The sequence below is a fragment of the Manihot esculenta genome, chromosome 15, assembly GCF_001659605.2.
Source record: "Manihot esculenta cultivar AM560-2 chromosome 15, M.esculenta_v8, whole genome shotgun sequence".
NCBI classification, from domain to species: domain Eukaryota; kingdom Viridiplantae; phylum Streptophyta; class Magnoliopsida; order Malpighiales; family Euphorbiaceae; genus Manihot; species Manihot esculenta.
The window spans coordinates 28,140,274-28,165,334 of NC_035175.2; the positions used below are offsets into that span (position 1 = coordinate 28,140,274).

The following is a 25,061-nucleotide window of genomic DNA, read 5'->3' on the forward strand; positions in this document are numbered from 1 at the left end:
ACTGGGGCAAATTGACTGATTGTACCATAATCACAAGTGATCGGGGCAGGTGATTTGCCCAAATCGTCAGACCAAATCGCCAGACCAGCCTATCATCAGAAAAGACGGGAGCAGGGCCAATCAAGCAACTGCAATAAACAAGTGATTTGGCCAAGTGATTTGCCCAAATCACCCCGCCAAGAAATCACAGACCCAGCATTAAATGATCAGGGCAGTTCAACTACCCCAAATCACTTTAAATATATTTTTTTATTATTTTCTTTTCCCTCATGCTATCTCTGTCTGTTTCATCTCTTTCTTCTTCCCCGAGATTTCTATCACCGGCGCAGACAAGGACCATGGCTAGAATCAAGATGATGGCCACCGGCGACCCCGGTATGTGGAGGAGGCGCGGGATGCCCAGATCTATACGCATTCCCACTGACAGTGATGAGGAGGCAATGGAAAACCCCCCAACAGTCCCCAACAACGCCAACACCGAAATGACCAAAGAAGAACAGACCAGACGCCCTGACACGCCGAATGTCCAGAGATATAGCCGGAGAAACAAAGTGACGATGATTGCGCCACCACCTGCCTATCCAACAGTCGCAATGGACACCCCTGAAGATGAAATGCCTCCAGAAGCCACCACTTCTACTGGCCATGGGCAGAAACGGCCAAGAACACCTTCACCGCCACCACCGCCACCACCGCCGAGCCCAGAGCGACAACAGAGACCCCCATTGACACACATCCCGCAAGCCACGAAGAAGGCCATCTGTCCAGTGATCTGCCCAAACCAACACACCCAGATCACATCACTCAGGCCCTGACATTCAACAAGGCATCTGAACGAGCCAAGCTAGACAGAGTCTCTTCTCTGCCATACCATCCAGTTAAGTACATACACCATAGCACTCTTGAAGCACTGAGACTCCAAGACCAGGTACGTTCCCTTATCTCTGCCATTGGTTGGGACACATTCTTCTACCTTCATATGCCATCCTTCACTGAGCTCACACATGAGTTCTTCACCACATTCTACTTTGATAAACCAGCCATGAACACGCTGCACACACCAGACACTATTGGGTTTATGCTGTTAGGACAATGATTTCGCTTGTCCTTGCATGAGTTCAGTATGGCCATGGGCTGTGAATGCCCTGACTCCACCTGGGATTTCCCTGCTGAATTTAATTCCAGTTTTGCATATTTAGAATTGTGTGACAACCCCCCTGATTCTTACTCACCAACAAAATCCAAGGATCTATACCTCAAAAATCCCAGTTTAAAATATCTTCATAGGTTCTTGGCATACACATTTTCTGGAAGGAAGGATGCACCAAACATCCTGACCAGAACAGAATTATACATTTTGTGGAGTATGAGCACACACCAGAAACTTCACTTGGGTTATTGGGTTGCCACACAACTCTTCAGCACTATCCAATATCACAGACCATTGATTCTGGGGCATTTAATCACTGCCATTGCAGTGAATCTGAAATTACTGCACCCAGCACACACTGACCTCACCCCCACTAACAAACCAACCCCCCTGGACCTTCGAACTTTGAATGATATGGGGTTGCTTTGCAAAGTGGGGGACATTTTTTCCATTTCACCTACAGGACCTCTCACACCACGCCATGAGCGTTGATAGAGCATAAATTAGTCTATTTTATCTTGATATTATTGATGATTATTTACATGATTTCTGCTTAATTTAGTGCTTTTGATATTATTTTGTAGAAAATGGTGTAAAAGGACATTTTGGAGAAAATTCCCCTAAAACTTCCTTAATTGGAGCAAAAGAGTGCAAGCCTGCCAAGTTGAAATCAAGTCAAGCTAAATAAGGAAAGTTCTAAATAAGGAAAGTGGCAAATATGGAAAGAACATTCAGACAAGGCAATTTGAAATTCAAATTTCAAAACTCCAAGTAGCCTTTTCCTTATTCAAGAAGCCAAGTCTCAAGTTGCCATAAATGAAGAGCCAAATAAGAAAAGCATTTTGAAATTCAAATCTCCAAGATTCATATTCAAATTTTGAATTTCAAGATTCAGCTTAGTAAGGAAGCCAAATCCCAAGATCACATGTTTCCCACTTCATGCCATGCACATTCAAAATTCAAATTGCAAAAGGAGGCTCCACCTTCCTTATTAGTGCATGGGCGGAAAGGAGAGTGCGAAGACAAGTCTTAAGCACCATGGGAAGCATCTTGAAGACACTTAGGCAGCAAGCAAAGACCAAAGGCCCCACTCCTTGCACATGAACACATGCCCCACATTTTTCCCTTCTCACATGTGCATGGATGGCACATCTTGGACTAAGGGCATTTTGGGCAGCCTCTTGAAGTCTTTTGGGCAGCCTCTTGACACCTTGGGCAGCCTCTCCACTAATTAGGAAGCAAGTATCATCTAGGGCAACACTTTTCAAGTATAAAAAGACATATAAGGAGCCAACCCATGCTTTTTCAAGCCCCCCTTGGAGGCACCTACGGGATTGCAAGTGGCCACATCTCTTCTTCTATCTTTCTTCTTTTTTTTATTTTTTTTTATTTTTGTTTCAGCTATGAGAGGCTGAAACCCTTTATTCTAGTTGAAGATTAGGTGATACTTTAGTTGTTATATGGATTGGGAGACTTGATCAAACATTGTTTAACTTTTGGTTGTTCAATATTTGTGCAATTTCATGCTTGGTTTCAATATTGCTTTGTTGTTTAGATCTACGTTGATTCTTGATTGCAAAGTAATAATATGTTAGCTTGGATGATTTAAGTCCGTAATTGCTTGGATTATTCAAACATAAGAACACTTGGTGTAAAAACTAAGGAAATTGTATGATATAACGACATCTCATGCGTTTGAGTAGTTAGGATTGGATCTCTCTATCTCTTCATGCAATTAACAATTGTTTTGATGCCTAAGGCCCAAGGACGTTCCTTGGCAATTTGTTAATTAGTAATTAATTAGAGAACGTTCCCTAATTGGTTTAATTATAAGGAGAGACATGGTGGTGAGAAGCGTCTTCTATCTCCATAACTAATCTATTAATCTATCAAGGGAAACTAAGTGTCAATGATTAATCCCAACAACTAAAGTGGATCAAACTCCTCAACTAGATCTTTCTCATATTTGATTTCTCTTTATTTCTTTTTACTATTTGCTTCTTTTATTGCTTTCAGTTTTAGATCTCTTGAATTAATCTCAAAACCCCCCCCCCCATTTTACTTTCAGTTTAGTTGGTTTCAGATTTATCTCATTTTAATTTATTTGCTTTCAGTTTATTTCGCTTTCAGTTATTTGCTCTCAGTTAATTCTCATTTCAGTTATTTGCTTTCAGTTAGTTCTCGTTTCAGTTTATTTCTCTTTCAGTTTATTTTTGTTTCAGTTAATTCTCTTGGTCTTGATAAGAAAAATAGGTAAGTTCTCAATTCCCTGTGGATTCGATCCTTTCACCACTATCTACAGTTGTAAAATTGTTGATAACTAGAAAAGTTATTTTTGACCGGCTTCGACAACCGCGAGTCAAAAATTGGCGCCGTTGCCGGGGAGTTAATTTCACTAATTTATTTTTCTTTCATGACCAGATCTGCCACCCTTAACAATGCTACTGAACAATTACCTTCTGCACCTACTGTTAAGACTTCTGTTCTGAGAAACATAACCAGCTGCTGTCCAAAAGGCAGCCATAAACACTACTTCACAACACACTTTTGCTGAAGAAAATTTTGTAGCACCTGCTATCAAATGTCCAGAAATTGTTGCTGCTCAAGCTGCAGAAAACAAAGACAACAACTGCTGTCCACCTTCTGCACCACTGTAAAACCCGGCTAGACTCCGGTATCGGAATTCCTACCGTCCGGTGCAATTTCGGATGTCGGAGACCTCTAGAAGGGTAAAACCATGTTTTCATGAAATGAGTTTAAGTAAAGAGGAAATGAGTTTTAATGTTTTTTATGATTTTAAGTAAAGAGGAAATGAGTTTTTGAATAAAAACACCCTTGGAGGAAACTCAGGTTCGGCCGCCGAAACTCAAAGTTCGGCCGCCGAACATGCATGCACTTCGGGAGTGCTTTAGGCCCCCGAAGGCCTAAGTGAGCAAAGTCCAGGTTCGGCCGCCGAACCTCAAGTTCGGCCGCCGAACATGGCATGCATGCGGAGGCACTTTCGGCCCCCGAACGTGGCCTGGCCAGCCACTATAAAAGGGTCCCTTAGCCGAAAATGGGCGAGTTTTTCCCCATTTTCGGCCAAGGTGAGTCCTTCCGCCATTCCTTACCATCCTTGAGTTCTTCCCTTCAAATCTTTCAAGATTTTCACAAGTTTTTACGTTGTTTTGAAGATTTTCGAGTTTAAAGCAAGTTTTGGAGCTTTGAGGTTCAAGAACTCAAAAATCTCCCACCTCCGAGTTTAGGACGTCTCTCTCTCGATCTTCAAAAGGTAAGAGCCGATCTTAAGCTCATTTCATGTTTAAAGTAAGTTTTATGCAAGATCTATGGGGTAGAATGCATGTTTAGCTCATAGTTAGGTTTTTGAGTTAATGTTATGTTTTGAGCATGTATGATGGATTTGAGTTGTTGTTGTGTGTTGTAGTTGGGGTTTAAGTTAGTTTGAAGCCCCTAGGAGCCAATGTATGTATTTTTGCATGTTTTGGATGAGTTATATGCATGTTGAAAGATTTGGGAGGCAAATGTGCATCAAGGAGCCAAGTTTCTGCCCTTTGGCAGAAACCAGGTTCGGCAGCCGAAGGAACTTTCGGCCGTCGAACATGGCTGGGGAGGCAGGCCTTTCGGCTGCCGAAGTTGCCCCCGAAAAGAGACTTTCGTCTCTGTCTGGGACTTTCGGCCGCCGAAGGTGCCGCCGAACCTGCCTGGGTTTCGGCTCTGGAGGGACTTTCGGCCGCCGAAGGTGCCGCCGAACCTGCCCTGTTCAGCCTTACTTTGCATGTTTTTGCATGATTGTTTGAGGTGTTTTAGGGGGTTTTTGGGGGATGTTTTTAGAGTTATGTTCTAGTTGTTTGGTCCCTCATTTGAGTCCACCTGTGTAGGTTCGGACCCGAGGAACCGAGGACCCCAGCAGTGAGTTCAGCTGCTTCTGAGTCAGTAGAGCTTCGGCCAGAGGTGAGTAGAATAAACCTTTATGTTTTTAAAGCAAATGAATTATAAAGTTGAGCATGTTCATGCATCATGAATGCCATGCGATGAATTAGGTTGTTTGCATTAGAATTCACGAATATGTTGCATTGCATTTATGATGTTGATGTGGATTGGTCATTGAATGATCCTTTAGTCCTCATATGGTATGATGATGCTACGGCATGAGATGGTATGGAAGTCCAGGTTGTACCCATTCTACGTCCCTGGCACTATGTAAGAGAAAGTTCAGGTTGTACCCATTCTACGTCCCTGGCACATTGGTATGTATGTTATGTTATGTTAAGAGAAAGACCGGTTGCACCCATTCTACGTCCCGGCACTTTGGAAATGTAGAGGACTATTGGTGACAATACCATCCGAGATGTGATTAGTTGTGATGTGTTGCATTACATAATGGCATGAGATTTAAATATTGTTTCTATATTTCTGCTCACTGGGCTCTAGTAGCTCACCCCTCTCCCAAATTCCCCAGGTTTGCAGGTACGGGCTAGACAGAGAAGTCAAGAAGAGTAAAGTCTTATGTTTGTAATAGTTAGAAAGTGGACATGATAAATTGTAAGATAATGTAAAGTTGAATAGTTATGTTATGTATAATGATATTGAGGATTAGAAGTTGTGCTTGACCCTATAGATGTTGTAATCCCTTTTTATTACATGATCTTATGTTTATTGATGACTATGTTAGCCAACTCAACACATGTTATGCCACCCATTGGGGGCATTGATGAGATCCCACAGAGGGGTCAAGATATGATTATGTATATGTTCAGTGCATGCACAGGTTGAGTTTGGCGTATGATAGAATGTATGAAAGAAAAGTTTTAATTTTTATGTATGTTCTTGATCATGTATGGGATTAAACAGGTTTCCAGGATGTATGTTTGGCTTGCTACGGGTCCCGGCGGCCTTAAGTCGACCCGGATCCTAACGCCGGTAGCGGTCCGATTTTCGGGTCGTTACAACCACCTTCTGCACCACTTGCTGCTATCCAAGAACAGCAACATGCTAAAGCTGCTGTCCAAGGGACAGCACATACTGAATCTGCCATAACAGAACATGAGGTTGTTGTCCAAACAGAAGCAGCAACATACACTGCTGAAACAGAACCAGCAACTGAAGAAATAGCACAAAACGTTGCTGTGTTTGCCCAAACAGCCGCTGAGATGGCTGAATTTCATGTGCAACCTGCTGCCCCTATTCAAAGACCAGCTAGACCTGCTGTACATGCTGATATTGAACCAGAAAATCCAGTCATGAGGGCACCAATACCAAGAGAAAGAACACTGAGAGAGTTGGCAGCCCCTATGGATGATCAAGCGCTATAGTGCATCACTTACCCACCTTTGACAGCCCCTTTTGAGCTCAAAACAGGTTTGATACATCTACTACCTAAATTTAGAGGTTTGGAGAATGAAAATCCATATAAGCACTTGAAAGAATTTCACATTGTATGTTCATCCATGAGGCCGCAAGGCGTATCTGAAGAGCATGTAAAACTTAGAGCATTCCCATGCACACTTGATGATTATGCCAAAGATTGGTTATTTTGCTTACCACCTAAATCAATCACTTCTTGGGATGGTATGGTTAGAGCTTTTCTGAACAAATATTTCCCAATTTCTAAAACCATAGGCATAAGAAGAGAGATTTATGGCATTAAGCAAAAAGAAACTGAAGATTTGTATGATTATTGGTAAAGATTTAATAGATTGTGCACAAGTTGTCTTCAACATGACATTTCAGAAAAATCACTCATAGAATCCTTCTATGGAGGTTTACTACCATCCGAAAGGAAATTCATTGATATAGCATGTAGAGGTTCAATTGAAGATAGCACACCTCAAGCAATTAGAGAGTTGATTTCAAGACTTGCAGTAGCATCTAGACAATATGGAGATGAAAAGCAACTGCAAAAAGGAGTTAATGAGGTAAGTACATCTGTTCTCACTTCTCAAATTTCTGAACTAACCCCTGCTGTGAAAAGTCTTGTTATAGGTCAAGTTCAACAAGCACATGCATTTGAAGGATTCTATGGACAGCCAAGACATGATCCCTAACTTGACACTTACAATCCATGTTGGGGAGACCATCCAAACTATGGTTATGCAGAGGCTAACAATTACCAAAATTATCAAGGATATCAAGCCCAACCAGTACCTCCAAGTTCCATCCAGCACCTTGAGAAGATGACGGAAACAATGGTAAGTTCCATGCAAAGCATGCGACAGGACATAGGACAGCTGACTACGTCTATGAGCAGATCTAAATCCCAAGGCACCTCAATGAATGCAAACATGTTAAGAAGAGAGGAAGAGTTTCAAGATGATGAGATAGATGATAAAAGTTGGCAAGTACAAGCACAAGCTGCTGAAGAGACGCAACCAGAATACTGTTTGTCCAAACAAACTGATCAAACAGAACTTATTGATAGTTTAGATATCATTGATTGTTTGAGCAAAGATGTTTTTGATATGAATCAAGATGATATTCTAAACAATGATTTATGCAGGGAAGAGAGCCAGAAAGAGGCAGAACTAAAAGAAATCGACTGTTGCACCCAACAGGTGGACTGCAACCATGCGCAGAATGAAGAAAGCTCAATCGCACCTCTTCAGATGAGTTCGCAGAAAGGCCTTGCACAGGACAGTCCTGCAACACTTCCAGTCACACCTCTTCAGCTTCCATCGCCGCCTCTTCAGCTTCCACTCCAGGTAAGTCCTGCACAGAAGGAGCAAACTGAAACCAATTCAGCCATAGATCCAACGCAAACAGCCCATGCTCACAAGAAACAAATGGTATTCCAAGCACCTGAACTAAAGGACCATGCGGATCAATGCTTGCCCAAACCTCCGGATAAGGTAGAGTTTGTTTTGCCTGAATTCAGTACTAAATTGCAGCTAGCCATAGAGAAACATAAATTGGAGTTCAAAGTGCTGCCCAATCATCTCAAAAATGCAAACATAAGGGCTAGAGGCACACCTCATCTGAAAGAGGAGAAGCTAATCATGTTGCTTCATGAGTACATGAAAAAAATAGGATGGGCTATGACCAAATCAAAAGGAGTACTCAATGCAGTTGGGACGCTTTTCCCTTCCCCAATTACTTGAGCCTTGATCAAGAGGATCGCACCATGCACACCACACCCATGGCAGTACTCAGTTTCTTTTGCATTTTAATATTTCCAATATATTGAGGACAATGCATGATTTAGGTGTGGGGGTGCATATCTCTGAATTTTTACTTTTAAGTTTATTTTTGCTTTAATCTTTAGTTTGCTTGCATTAGGCCAAAATTTTTCATTTTTGTTATTTTTGCTTTCAATAACACACACATGTAGCCACAGTTTTTCTTTCAGTTTTGAGATGCTTTACTCAAACTTATAGACTGTGTTGGATGAGCTTTCTTTCCATGACCCCATTGATGTGATGACTCTTTAAACTTATGTTGAATCAATTATAGTGAGTTATATTCATGTTTGAGAATTGCCTTTTGAATTGAATCTTTGAGCTTGCCATGGTGAAAAATATATTGATGACCCTCATTAGAGAGAATGAATTGAAAATTGTGTGAATGAACTTAATGTGACTTGATTTAGCAATTGGTGTTGATTTGCCCAAATCTGGTGAAGAGAATGCAATTCGGCAATGGCAAAAGAAACTTCAAAGCACAAATTGAAAACTATTCCAATGGTCATTGACTATGAAAAGAGCTAGTAGCCACTTGAATAGGTGACCAACTGAGTAACTGGAGGTGGGTATCACAAATATGTACTTTCACGTAAAAATGTTGGTGACTTGTTCAAGCAAGATTAAATGTGCAAAAAGCTGAATAAAGTATTTCAAGTAAAGGGCAAATCACTCTGAAGTCTTTTGGGAAAGGGCATTTTGGGCACATCTTGGACCAAGGGCATTTTGGGCAGCCTCTTGAAGTTTTTTGGGCAGCCTCTTGACACCTTGGGCAGCCTCTTCACTAATTAGGAAGCAAGTATCATCTAGGGCAACACTTTTCAAGTATAAAAAGACACATAAGGAGCCTCCCCATGCTTTTTCAAGCCCCCATTGGAGGCACCTACGGGATTGCAAGTGGCCACATCTCTTCTTCTATCTTTCTTCTTTTTTTTATTTTTTTGATTTTTGTTTCAGCCATGAGAGGCTGAAACCCTTTATTCTAGTTGAAGATTAGGTGATATTTTAGTTGTTATATGGATTGGGAGACTTGATCAAATATTGTTTAACTTTTGGTTGTTCAATATTTGTGCAATTTCATGCTTGATTTCAATATTGTTGTTTAGATCTACGTTGATTCTTGATTGCAAAGTAATAATATGTTAGTTTGGATGATTTAAGTCCGTAATTGCTTGGATTATTCAAACATAAGAACACTTGGTGTAAAAACTAAGGAAATTGTATGATCTAACGACATCTCATGCGTTTGAGTAGTTAGGATTGGATCTCTCTATCTCTTCATGCAATTAACAATTGTTTTGATGTCTAAGGCCCAAGGACGTTCCTTGGCAATTTGTTAATTAGTAATTAATTAGAGGGTGTTCCCTAATTGGTTTAATCCTAAGGAGAGACATGGTGGTGAGAAGCGTCTTCCATCTCTATAACTAATCTATTGAATCTATCAAGGGAAACTAAGTGTTAATGATCAATCCCAACAACTAAAGTGGATCCAACTCTTCAACTAGATCTTTCTCATATTTGATTTCTCTTTATTTCTTTTTACTATTTGCTTCTTTTATTGCTTTCAGTTTTAGATCTCTTGAATCAATCTCAAACCCCCCCCCCCATTTTACTTTCAGTTTAGTTGGTTTTAGATTTATCTCGTTTCAATTTATTTGCTTTCAGTTTATTTCGCTTTCAGTTATTTGCTCTCAGTTAATTCTCATTTCAGTTATTTCTCTTTCAGTTATTTGCTTTCAGTTAGTTCTCGTTTCAATTTATTTCTCTTTCAGTTTATTTTTGTTTCAGTTAATTCTCTTGGTCTTGATAAGAAAAATAGGTAAGTTCTCAATTCCCTGTGGATTCGATCCTTTCACCACTATCTACAGTTGTAAAATTGTTGATAACCAGAAAGGTTATTTTTGACCGGCTTCGACAACCGCGAGTCAAGCATGTATTAAGGAAGAGAACAGCCATCCAGACCACAGTATACCAGCAACCTACCCCAGCAGAGGGGACATTAGAGGAAACAGAACAGGTACCACCAGATGAGCCACCTACAGTGGCACCCCAGCAGGACGCCAATCAGGCCCCTGAAGACGTAGCCCCAAACCAGATAGTAGAGACTCGTCTTAGCAGAATTGAGGACAGAATGCATCATATGAAACACCTATTACAACTGCTGATGGACCACTTTCTGCCTGCAGACCAGGACAGACAGTGATTTGGCCGAGTGATTTTTCCAAATCACTAACCAAATCACCCACAGGCCAAGAAGTCCCTTTTCCTCTTGATTTTTTATTATATATTTAACATTGAGGACAATGTTTGCAATAGGTGTGGGGGTACTGGGCATTATTTTTGCATTGTTTACACCATCTTTTGCTTTCTTTTTGCTTCTTTTTACACCTTTTTAACCTATTACACACACCAAATTTTTTCACACATTTTTCTTTTGCACACATCTTTCACTTTTGCACATACACACAGAATTTTGTTTTGGCATATTGCTCTACTCAGCATAGATGACAAAGTTAAAAGAGCTTCCTATCTCATGACCCATTAAATTTTCTAACCCTTTAAGCCTAAATTGAATAATTTACAATATGTTACCTTCACCTAGGAAGTTTTTCTCTTGAATTGAATCTTTAAAACTATTGAGGTCAAGGGAAATAAAAATACAAATACATGCGAATAAAAAGTTAGTGTAATTCCCTATGAGCTGATTTGCCCAAACAGTTATGAAAAGAAAAGAAAAAGAAAAACCAGCACAAAGCACAAATCATAAACCTATTCCAATGGTCAAATAAGCTATGAACAGAGCTAGTAGCCACTTGAACAAGTGACTAACTGAGTAATCGGGGGTGGGTATCACCAATATGCACCTTCGCATAAAAAGATTAGTGACTTTTTCAGGCAAAAATAAGAATAAATGTTGCTAAATAAAAGGGCAAGTTACTCCCAGGGGTTGCATCAAGCTTAAAACAAAAGAATAAGCATGATAGAACCAAAAACCTTTCTCTTGACCACGGTAGGTGAAAAGAAATAAGAAAAGAGAAGACAACCTTGATGCAGGTACTCTATATTGTAATACTTCAATTTGGAAGTCTATGGGGGGCTGATTAAGTGGTACTTAGACTCAAAAGAAAAAGAAACTCGATTGACTAAGTTATTTGTTGCTTATGGACAAACAAAAAGCTAGGTGTGGGGGTATTTGATCAAACATAATTTAGCCACATTTTTATTATCTTTATTACTGCTTAATTACACATTTTTCGGCTTAATTTATGGTTTTTGTCATGTTTTTACAGAAAAGGAAGAAAATGGAAAGTTGGAGAAAAAGTGCAGAAAAAGCTGAAAAAGTGATTGGGTCAAAGCGATTTGGCTAAATCACCTGCCCAAATCAAGCAAAGGAAGCAGAGACAAGAAACTGAGGCAGAAACCTGGAAGTGAATTCACAGAAACGATTTGGGCAAGCGATTTGCCCAAATCACCCGCCCAAATCACATTGACACAGAGGCGGACAGCAGAGTGGGAAAGAGGCAAAAATTCAAATTTCAAAAGCATTGAAGTCCTATCCTACTTCAAACACTTCAAGATCAATCATAGGACATCTCCAAGAATCACTCCAAGAAAGACTTTCTCAAGAAGAAGAATTCATCCATAATTAAATGCAAAAGCAAAGGAGTAAAAGACCACAAAAAGACCAATTTAAATTAGGATTCCAAGTCCTAATTGGATTAGGACTCTTCACCTATAAAAGGAGGTAGCCTCAAACCAGCAAAAAATCATCTCTCCACCTTCGGATTCACTGTAGAAATTCGGCAGCCACTCTCCATCTTCTTTTCTTCTTCTCTTTTGTGTATTTTTTCCACCATGAGTGGCTAAACACTTGTCTTTTCTAGTTAAAGTTGGAAATATTCAGTTTGTGATGAATTGGGAGATTTAAAGCTCCATTATTAAACTCTTCTTTATTTTCAATATTTATGCAACTTGATCTTTCTATTATTATTACTTTGCCTTTAAGATCAATTAAGGTCTATTGCTTTTAATTGCTTAAGTAATATATTGTTTGAATGATTTAGGTCTGTAATTGCTTAGGTTGTTTAAACTCAAGTATAATCAGTTGCATAATCTAAACTTGACCACGCGGTTGGCAAGGATAGAATTAGGTTTCTCTAAGTCTTAACGCAGTTAACAGTTGAAAAGTAAAAATCCCTAAGGACGTTCCTTGGCAATTTGTTAACTAGTGTTTGATTAGCGAACGTTTCCTAATCAAACTAGAACTAAGGAGGAATTTGTATTGTGAGAAGCGTCTTCCATATCCTAAACTAATTTATTGAAATAAATAGGAGTATTAAAGAGTCAAAGATCAATTCTAAACAAACTGAAATGGATCCATGCTTCAACTAGAATTCTTCTCCCATTGAAATTCTCATCTTTTTAAATTATTACTTTCTCTTGCTATTTAGTTTTAATTCATCAAATCAAACCCCCCTCTTTTTACTTTATTTGTTTAACCTTAGTCATTATTAGGAAAAACCGTAGTGTCAAATCCCTGTGGTTCGACCCTATTACCACTATCTACAAATTATTTGTTGATTGATAATAGGTTTATTTTTTACGACTTCGACAGCCGCTATCATTAAGAAATAAGAAGATTCCCTTAGTGAAAGTGTTGTGGAGAAATCACAAGGTAGAAGAAACTACATGGGAGAGTGAAGAAGTGATGAAGCAATAATATCCACAGTTATTCAAAGCAGGTCAATTTCGAGGACGAAATTTCTTAAGAGGGAAAGAGTTGTAACATCAATATGACTAGGCATGGGTTAGGCCATTTCACTATTAGAGCAAGTAGCATTAGGGAAGGTGTTAGCTTACCCCGAGCTACTTAGGGGAGGTGCTAGCATAACTCTAAATTGCTAAAAATTGAATCATAAAAAACTCAAATAAAGAAATAGACATATTCATAAATAAAGTAGACTGTGCGATTAGTGAGTAGAAAATGAGTCACTTTTGGGAGGTGCTTAGGGTTTTCTGACGTGCTTGCTTCAGGTGCTTGTTAAAATCTAAAATGCTTACTTAAGTAAAAAGGACTTTTAAAGGCTAAAAGTATAATTTAGTAGGTAAATCAATGAATATTAAAAGTTTAAAAACTAAATTAAAACATGGTAAAGAGTTTAGTACGTTAAAGTGTGAATATGAAAAGTTTAAAGACAAAATTCAGTTTAGTCCTTCATGTTTTCTACCTCTTTACCTAAACTCTTCATGTGTCACCTAGTTATGTATGAAAGAAATGACAAATCAAATGAAAGATGGGTTGTTTCTTCAACCCACCTTATGGCCGTAGCTTACACCATTGAAAAACCAAAATCTTGTTTTGTCTTTCATCCACCAAATCTAAGCCAAACTCTCACCAAATAAACTTTTTTCTTAACCAAAATTCACCCCAAGATCAAGATTTAAAGAAAGAGATATATATTGAAGGAATTAAAAAAGAAAAGTTTAGGGTTCTACATGCACTAAGCTTGAAAATCAAAGGTGAACTTAGAAATGTGTAAGAAATAGCATCTTCTCACTTCTTCATGCATGAATTTGAATTTTAAAACTTTAATTTACAATTTATTCAATCATTCCCTAAGATATAAATTAACGTAGGTGAAGGAACATCAAAGTGAAAGGAACATCAAAGTGAAAGGAACATCAAAGCGAAAGTAGATAGCTAGAGATAGAAGTGGAAAAAAAAAAAGAGAAATTCAAGAAAGTTTTGATGTTTTTATAATTTTCTATTTTCCTTTGATTTTCTCATGAATATGTGAAATTAGGGATTGATTTTACTTGCTGAAAATATTATTTTGATTGTATAAATATGTAATATAATTGTTAAAATGGTGTTTGAAAGGCTTAAAGTAAAGAAATTTAAAATGAGAGCTAAAAGTGAAAACCTGGCAGAATAGGTTTTAACAGGACAGCATGTGTTAACAAATTCATAACTCATTGTATAGTTATCAAAATTAGGCCTAAAATATACAAAATTAAAGCTGAAACAAAGAGATAAAACTTACATGAATTGACTAAATTCTGAATTTGTAGGTAAAATAATGTAAATTGCAAGTGAACCTAAATTGGATACAGTGATAGAGTATTCAGAATAGACTATATTAATTATACCATAACTAATTATATACTCAATAAAATTTGTTAAGATCAGAGTCAAATAAATCTTAAGAAGTATACCTAAAATCTTGTAGAAGACACTTAAACTTGAATTTGTGTGAAATTGCATGCATCTGATACATTTTGTGATACTATAAACAAGTACCAATACTGGATAAATTAAGACTTTATTGAGCAGCTTGTAAAAAAAAATTCATAAATTAAGCTAGAGCGATCAGATTTATATTAATTATAACTTGTTGGAAAGATAAGACATAAATACACATTTGTTATGATAAACTTAAGTCAAATTGTAACTTTAAAGTGTTTGAAAAGTTAATGCAAATATAACAGAATGCAGCCCTCTTAAATTGGAATGCATAAAAATTGACATGCTTGCTTAATCAGTAAGAATTACACACGTACTTGCTTATTGTACTTGATTTTGATACGTGCTTGCTTGATAATAAAACTTATTTGTGCATGTCGATTTGAGTAAAACTTATCATTCTTTACTTGTTAGTGTTATAAAATGCAAGAAGTGAATTGATTTGATGCAATATTGGAATGCTAAGTTAATAAATTTTTGCACTATTTGCCATGAGTTTCTCATCTTATTAACCTTGGCATATAATATATGTACTTTGAAAATGATTTCAAATAGTTTCAAATGATATGTATTTATATTTAATAATTGATACATTGAATTAACGATACTTAGTCTTGGTAAACTTAATAGGAGTCGAGGTTAGTTTAAGGATATGATATACCATATAAAGATACAGAGTTTGCAGTACTGCTACCGATACATGATTTATATTTGAGATTATATATCAGGTATCTCATAAGTATAAACACCCTACTATCATAGTTTTGGCCTATAAGTCTACTGTTTGGCATCCTGTGTCCATCGTTATAACTCCTTATCTACCTAGTTGACCCTACTATGTGTTTATAAGGACTGAGGATCTAATTAAGATTAATACTCGATTTTGTGAAATTATTAGTGAATGTTAACATGTTTGCATCTATTGCATGCACTAAGATATGGTGATTTGCTATAAATATAAAATATGCAATAGTGGCAAAAGAAGATATTTTTATTGAATGTGAAGGAAATTATTATCGGGTACAAGGATACATATGGCACTCATATCTTATATCAAGAAGTTTGACAAGTATGATTTGTATCATATTAACTACACTTTACATACTTGTAATTATTTACTTAATTATCTATATATATGAATACACTTACTTTATTTTATTATTTGTTTGCAATCATTCACTGAGCATTAGCTTAGTGTGTTGGTTTTTATTGTTAGGAAATCCTGAGATTATTGCAACCCAGTTGCGCAGCGGAAAAATAAAAATCTCTGTTGATTTCCTTTCCCAGAATCCGAGTGCTTCGTTTAATTCAAAAGATGGATATGAGACTAACATGTTAATCTCGTCAAGAAAAAACAATGTCGGACTGATGGTGTTGCCTTTTCAAACGAACACCCTCTATGGTATCCACACGAACGTCTTCTATCCTTCTAGAGTGCTAGCTCTCTCAAAGATGGATAGATTATGTGCTCCACAATCTGCAATCTTTTAGACTGAGTTTTTTCAAAACCGTCGTCAACACCCACAATTCGTAGTAGGAGTATTTATATATTTCAGTCTTTTGTTTTCCACCAACTCTTTTCCTAAAAGAGTTGTGCTCAGAACCCACTATCACAATCTCGCAAATACTTAAATATCTTATGTGATAGAGTCCTTTATCTGTAACACTTACAGATAGACTGCAGATCTTTTAAATATTATTATCTCATAATAATAAATAATTAATAATAATAACACTTTATTATTATTAACTATATTAATAATTATATTAATAATAATAATAACACTTTATTATTATTATTAATTATATTAATGATTAATAATAAAACACTTTATTATTATTAATTATATTAATAGGCTTTGGGCTTTTAGCCCATTAATATGACATAGCACATCAACAATGTTCTTTTGTGTGTGACCCAATAGGCTCACATTAATTGGCAATAGGCCCAGTCCCATAAGGCCCATAAGTCATAAGTGGCCTCTAGCAAGACATTATGACTACCCAACTAATATGAGGATCAATAGTCCAATAAACCCTAATAAATAGAACATGAATTAATCCCTTTGTCACACGATATCTAGTTTGAACATAAGTCATGGTCAATGTCAAACTTATAATGTTCAAACTTATGATTTCTCGATCTCTAAGTAGACTGATAAATTCAAATGATATTGATCACACTATCAATTCATTTGAGCACGGCCATGCATTTCTCAGTCTCACTTATCGAGGGGGCCAGAAGATATCTCTCTCATAGAGAGGGACAAATTCTATCTTGATTGTTCATTATCCTCTACATAATTTCTATTATGCTCAATCATAACCTTTATGATTGTCCGATTAAAGACAACGTTTGGTTATGTCAAAACATAACAGTCCTTATGTTGGAAACTATGACAATCTCAAGTCAAAGGATTAAGACATAACTACTTTGAGATTTACTTATGACAATGACCCATGTAGTGATCTCAATGCGGGTCCATCCAATACTTTATTCTCTAACAAGTATTTATGATTATTGAATTATATCAACATATACATAATCATCTCATGATTATCAATCAATAATCATACCAATTATATTTTATTATTATCAACATAATAATAAGTAACCAGAGATGATAATCATTATTATATAACATGTAAACAAATAATAATGATAAAAACCTCTTTTATTAATAACCAAAATGACATATAAAAAGGTCCAAGATAATGGCCTAGGGCATATACACTAACAATCTCCCACTTGCACTAGGCCTAATCATATAAGTATCTAATACCCATAGACCTAGTGTGCTGATCATGCTTGACCTGTGAAAGAGGCTTGGTCAATGGATTTGCAATGTTGTCATTTGTGTCTACTTTGCATATTTTAATATCTCCTCTATCAATGATCTCTCGAATAAGGTGATATCGTCTGAGTATATGTTTAGATCTCTGGTGAGATCTGGGCTCCTTTGCCTGTGCTATGGCACCGTTATTATCACAATAAAGGTCCATAGGTTTTGCAATGCTAAGAACCATTCCCAACTCTGAGATGAATTCCTTCAACCAGACTGCCTGTTTAGCTGCATCTGATGCTGCTATATACTCAGCTTCTGTTATAGAATCTACTATAGTGCTCTGCTTGGAACTCTTCCAACTAACAACTCCACCATTTAAATTGAATACGAATCCTGACTGCGATCTGAAGTCATCTATGTTGGTTTGGAAACTAGCATCTGTGTAACCAGCTCGTCTTCCAAACCTCCATAAACTAGGAATGCATCCTTAGTCCTTCTAAGGTACTTTAAGATATTCTTAACAGCTGTCAGTGACTTTCACTGGGATCTGCCTGATATCTGCTCGTTGTGCTCAAGGCATATGAGACGTCTGGTCTAGTACATAACATGGCATACATGATAGATCCAATAGCAGAATCATAAGGGATCTTATTCATCCGTTCTCGCTCATCAGATGTCATAGGACATTGATTCTTGCTAAGATGAATACCATGAGATATGGGCAAGAATCCTCTTTTGGAGTCTTGCATGCTGAACCTTTTCAGCACTTTGTCAATATAAGTACTTTGACTCAGACCGATTATCCTCTTAGATCTATTCCTATAGATCTTAATACCAAGGATATATGCAGCCTCACCTAAGTCCTTCATTGAAAAAGAATTCCCTAACCAAGTCTTAACCTTTAGCAAGGTAGGGATATTATTTCCAATGAGTGATATGTCATCCACATATAGGACTAGAAACACAACTGCACTCCCACTAACCATCTTGTAAACACAAGGTTCATCTTCATTTTTGATGAATCCAAAGTCCCTGACTGTTTCATCAAAACGAAGATTCTAGCTCCGAGAAGCTTGCTTCAATCCATAAATGGATCTCTGAAGCTTGCAAATCTTTCTAGAATTCTCAGGGATTACAAAACCCTTAGGTTGTGTCATGTACACATCCTCGAGCAAAAGTTCACGACTGTCAGTCATGAGAAATCCATATCTCTCAGGCTGATGACGTGTCCTACCAGATCTGCGTGGGACTTGTGTCACCCTTTCAGTTTCCACAACTATTTGTGGTTCTGGAAGTGGTTCTACCAGCGGTTCAATGCTCTCTTGTGGTTCTTGAGTTTCCTCAAGTCACACTGTACTCCCACTGAATCTCTGAGAGATAAATTCCTTTTCTAAAAAGGTATCATTTTGAGCAACAAACACTTTGTTCTCTGAGGGAATATAGAAATAGTATCCTTTGATTTCCTTAGGATACCCCACAAAATTGAACTTGATAGATTTTGGAGCTAGCTTATTTGAGCGTTTCACATAAGCCTCACAACCCCAAATTTTAAGGAAAGAAAAACTGGGCATTGTGCTAGTCCATAACTCATATGGTGTCTTTTCAATCACTTTCGATGGTACTCGGTTTAAAATGAATGCAGTTGTTTCCAAGGCATAACCCCAAAACGATAAAGGGAGATTTGTTTGACTCATCATAGATCGAACCATATTTAATAAAGTTTGATTTCTCCTTTCAGAAACACCATTCCATTGTGGAGTTCCTGGAGGAGTCAATTGTGAAACAATTCCATAGTTTCTAAGATGTTCATCAAAATCTTGGCTCAAATATTCACCACCTCGATCAGATCGAAGCACTTTAATAGTTCTACTAAGTTGATTTTGTACTTCATTTTGAAAAGTTCTAAACATTTCAAAAATTCATACTTATGCTTCATTAGGTAGACATAGTCATACCTACTGAAATCATCAGTGAATGTAATGAAGTACTGGTAACCTCCCTTGACACTAATGCTTAGTGGGCCACATACATCTGTATGTATTAAGCCCAATAAGTCTGAAGCCCTTTAACCTTGTCCAATAAAAGGGTCTTTTGTCATCTTACCAAGCAAACAAGATTCACAATTTTCAAATGATTCAAAATCAAATGAATCTAATAAACCATCCTTATGGAGTTTAGATATGCGATTCTCATTTATATGGCTAAGACGACAGTGCCATAAATATATTGGGTTTAACTCATTTGGCTTAATTTTCTTAGAAGTTATGTTATAGATATTGTTGTCTCTAGAATCATCTAGATTAAGGACATAAAGGTCATCATATGAATTTGCAATACAATAAAGCAAATCATCTTTATTAATGGAGCATTTCTTATTCTTAATAAGAAATGAAAAGCCTTCATCGTCCAAAACAGAAACTGAAATAATATTCCTACTCAAAGTGGGAACATAAAAGCAATTGTTCAAAACTAACAAAAGCCCATTGGGCAAAACAAGTTCATATGTCCCTACAGCTATGGCAGCAACTCTTGCTCCATTGCCTACACGTAGGTCCACATCGCGCTTTTTCAGTTTTCTACTCCGTTTGAGACCCTTCACATTTGTATAAATGTGAGAGCCACATCCGGTATCTAGTATCCATGAAGTAGAAATAGATAAATTAATATCTATAACATAAATACTTGAAGTCGTAGTCTCACTACTCTTCTTCTTCTTGCACTCATCCAAATAGAGTTTGCAATTTTTCTTCCAATGCCCCGGTTCCTTGCAATAGAAGCAAATTCCTTCCTTAGAAACTATTTCCTTAGGAACTTTTGCCTTGGATTGCCATTTAGGCTTGCCTCGTCCCTTAGGCCCATTACCACCTTTGGGCTTGGGCTTTCCCTTATTTTTCATGGGCTTACCCTTATTGACATTCAAAATTTGGGTAGGCCTTTTCTTGATATTTACCTCAGCTGTCTTTAGCATCCCATGCAGCTCAGGAATCGATTTCTCCATATTGTTCATGTTATAGTTCATGAAAAACTGAGAAAAACTGTCAGGTAAAGAATGTAGGATCAAATCCGTGGAGAGTTCTAAACTTAAAGGGTAGCCAAGCCTAGTAAGGTGATCAATGTAGCCTTTCATTTTCAAAACATGAGCACTAACTGATTCACCTTCAGCCATTTTGCAATCATGCAATGCAATGGTGGTTTCATACCTATCCTGCCTAGCTTGTTGTTGGAAAGCCTGTTTGAGATGGACACTCATCTCATAGGCCTCAAGGTGCTCTAGATCCTTCTGAAGTTCTAGGCACATAGTTGCCAACATAAGACATTCAATGTCATTAGAATCATCCATATGCTTCTTATGCTTGTTCTTAACAGCATTAGTAGCATCAGCAGGAGGTGGTTCTGGAATAGCTTCATCAAGCACATAGGACTTTTTCTCTTGCTTGAGAACAATTCTCAAGTTTCTAAACCAGTCAACAAAAAGAGTCCCATTTTCTTTCAGTTTATCCTTCTCAAGGATAGATCACAGTGATAAGGTGGAATTGTTATCAGCAGCCATAATTATCTACAAAAATATGCAAACATAATTAATTTAGTAAATTAATATTGAGGTGATAATAATCTCTCACTAAAATACAACCCTCAAAATAATAATAATATTTTAGTGGGCTAAGATCCATATTTCACCTAATTCTAAGTCAGCTTTGGCATGACGCTTAGAATTAAGTTATTTAGTTAGGTAACCCCTTACCAATTATATCTAATGTAACTCTTAGATTATGAGGTGTTGACATCATAAGTCAAATGCATGTTATACCCCATCTAATGCCTTAGGCCCAAAACCGTTTTGATAGCCTAATTAAGCTCAACCAAAATTAAATAAATGAGTAACTATTACTCATCCTATCTTACTAGGATAACCTAATGCACTTTGCTTTGGCAAAACCTGCATTTTGGTGATCTTAGTCTTGATAGGTGTTTAATATATGGGTGGCATTAAAACTTAAAATTTTAGAGTGAGGGTTCAACTTTTAATTTTAATTATTTTGTCTTGCATATATATATTATAGTATCTCATACTAATATATGACAAAATAATAAAATTATTTTACATAGTCATTTAAATCTGATTTAAAGACTAAAAGAAAATAATTTTAAAATTTATTTTCTCATTAATATATATATATATTTAATTAAGGGCAAAATTATAATTTGTGGCTTCTTCTTCCTCAAGATAGCTCCTGCCCGAAGATCCAGCAGCCCACTCCTCGTCGCCAGCATGGATTGCCGTCGATGGTGAGGTTGACTACCAGATCGCACAACAGTTGCGCAACTCCGATCATCCATTCGCAGTCGAGCTCGAAACGGTACCGGCGGCTCGCGATTCGCAGAAATCACGAGGAGTCGAGACACATCTCGCCTTCGAAGCCCCGGCGGCCCACCGGACGAATCCTTGGCCGCTCAAGCCGCCATCCCGAGAGGCTAGAGACAGCGCAACGCTTGCGCTCCCCGGAGACGTCGAAGCTGCTGGGTTCATCCTGCGACCGCTGCTGAGAAAACGCACAACCCACCGGGCGCGCGACCCACAGGGCGTGCGATCCACCGAGCGTGCGATCCACCGGGCGCGCGACCCATGGGGCGCGCGGTCCACCATCCATGCAACGCCGATTGACAGGCATGCGACACTCGTTGTTTGGGCGTACTCGGACTGTCCATGGCCGCAGGAATAGTGTTCATTGTGAACATGATTTCCAGAAATTGATTTCTTTTTTTTTTATTGTTGTTGTTTTAATTTAACAATTAAAACTTAAAACAACGAATCAAAACAATTTTGATTCTAGATCCAAAATTTTTAATTTAATTTTTCTCATAAAAAATAAAAATTATCTAAATGATCCAATCATTTATCCATACCATTCTAATAAACATATATCGCATATATAATATCAATCATGGCATAATTAATTTAAACGAAAAGCACAGGTTGGCTCTGATACCACTGTTAGGAAATCCTGAGATTATTGCAACCCAGTTGAGCAGCTGAAAAATAAAAATCTCTGTTGATTTCCTTTCCTAGAATCCGAGTGCTTCGTTTAATTCAAAAGATGGATATGAGACTAACATGTTAATCTCGTCAAGAAAAAACAATGCCGGACTGATGGTGCTGCCTTTTCAAACGAACACCCTCTATGGTATCCACACGAACGTCTTCTATCCTTCTAGAGTGCTAGCTCTCTCAAAGATGGATAGATTATGTGCTCCACAATCTGCAATCTTTTAGACTAAATTTTCTCAAAACCGTCGTCAACACCCACAATTCGTAGTAGGAGTATTTATATATTTCAGTCTTTTGTTTTCCACCAACTCTTTTAGGAAAAAAGAGTTGTGCTCAGAACCCACTATCACAATCTCGCAGATACTCAAATATCTTATGTGATAGAGTCCTTTATCTGTAACACTTATAGATAGACTGCAGATCTTTTAAATATTATTATCTCATAATAATAAATAATTAATAATAATAACACTTTATTATTATTAACTATATTAATAATTAATATCAATAATAATAATAACACTTTATTATTATTATTAATTATATTAATGATTAATAATAAAACACTTTATTATTATTAATTATATTAATGGGCTTTGGACTTTAGCCTATTAATATGACATAGCACATCAACAACGTTCTTTTGTGTGTGACCCAATAGGCTCACATTAATTGGCTATAGGCCCAGTCCCATAAGACCCATAAGTCATAAGTGGCCTCTAGCAAGACATTATGACTACCCAACTAATATGAGGATCAATAGTTCAATAAACCCTAATAAATAGAACATGAATTAATCCCTTTGTCACACGATATCTAGTTTGAACATAAGTCATGGTCAATGTCAAACTTATAATGGTCAAACTTATAATGTTCAAACTTATGATTTCTCGATCTCTAAGTAGACTGATAAATTTAAATGATATTGATCACACTATCAATTCATTTGAGCACGGCCATACATTTCTCAGTCTCACTTATCGAGGGGCCCAGAAGATATCTCTCATAGAGAGGGACAAATCCTATCTTGATTGTTCATTATCCTCTACATAATTTCTATTATGCTCAATCATAACTTTTATGATTGTCCGATTAAAGACAACGTTTGGTTATGTCAAAACATAACAGTCCTTATGTTGGAAATTATGACAATCTCAAGTCAAAGGATTAAGACATAACTACTTTGAGATTCACTTATGACAATGACCCATGTAGTGATCTCAATGTGGGTCCATCCAATACTTTGTTCTCTAACAAGTATTTATGATTATTGAATTATATCAACATATACATAATCATTTCATGATTATCAATCAATAATCATACCAGTTATATTTTATTATTATCAACATAATAATAAGTAATCAGGGATGATAATCATTATTATGTAACATGCAAATAAATAATAATGATAAAAACCTTTTTTATTAATAACCAAAACGACATACAAAAAGGTCCAAGATAATGACCTAGGGCATATACACTAACAATTATCTCATGCAAGTTGTAGATAAAGTAGGCACAGCGGAGGTCGTCAGAGATCTACATCAGACTTCAAGACCATTATCATAGCTGGTTGTTTGAGTCTTTCCATCACAGTTATATTTTGGCATGTACATATTAAATACAGTGGGTTATAAAGATTATGTAAGTCAAAATAATGTAATCATATATGGATAAAGAAAAAGAGCTAAGCATTTGCATGTGATGATATCTTTGGAAAAATAAGGGTTGATGTTGATATGAAATATGTGCTAAATTAAAGAACAGTAAGATATCAAATGACAGTTGATAGTATAATTGTAATTTGTAAATGTGTTTTTTCTAATTAAATAGAGTAAACTCTACCAAAATTTTAGTTTAAAATCTTAATCACCTTATGAAATTTACTTGAATTATCTGATAACTTGATAATTACAGATAAAGGAAATTATTTAGTTCTAATATATCTAAGAAAGTACAGTCTGTGATAATTCTTTCTTTGTCTACACCTTGACAAGATAAGGAGTGTTGCACCCTGACAAGTTAAGAGGTGTTACACCCCTAGTTAAATTCACCTTGATGCAGCAAAAAGAATATTAAGATACATCAAAGGTTCAATTGACTATGGGTTGTATTACTTGAAGAATGAAAGCAAAGAGCTCATTGGTTATGCTGATAGTATTTGGGCAGGGTGTGTTGATGACTCCAAAAGCACGTCGAGTTATGTTTTCTCCTTTGGAAGTGCTGTTTTCTCCTTTGGAAGTGTTGTGTTCTCCTTTGGAAGTGTTGTGTTCTCTTGGAATTCAAGAAAACAAGAAGTGGTAGCTTAGTCCTCACCTAAAGCTGAGTATATCTCAGCAGTAGCAAATCAAGCAATTTGGTTGAAAGTTGTTGTCAGATTTGGGACAAAATAAAGAAGAAGCTACTGTGATTTTGGTTGATAATAAATCTGTTATTGCAATTGCAAAAAATCTTGTTCAACATGGGAGGACCAAGCACATAATGGTGAAGTTCCAAGCTATTAGAGAAGCAGAGAAGAAAGGCGAAGTTAATCTGGTTCACTGCTCTTCAGAAAATCATATTGCTGATATTATGACCAAGCCCTTGTCCAAGGTCAAATTTGAAAGGTTTAGATCCATGCTTGGAGTATTCAAGAAAAATGTTAGCTACTGATATTTTT

The 25,061-nt window shown here is 36.9% G+C and overlaps 1 protein-coding gene across 1 annotated transcript; it reads left to right on the top strand.

Annotated features, from left to right (window-relative positions):
• Positions 1-338: 338 nt before the first annotated feature.
• Positions 339-6,462, top strand: LOC110602093 (swi5-dependent recombination DNA repair protein 1 homolog). Its single transcript, XM_021739516.1, has 2 exons — positions 339-767; positions 6,136-6,462. Exons 1-2 carry the CDS (start codon positions 339-341, stop codon positions 6,460-6,462), a joined length of 756 nt encoding a protein of 251 aa, XP_021595208.1.
• Positions 6,463-25,061: the final 18,599 nt, after the last annotated feature.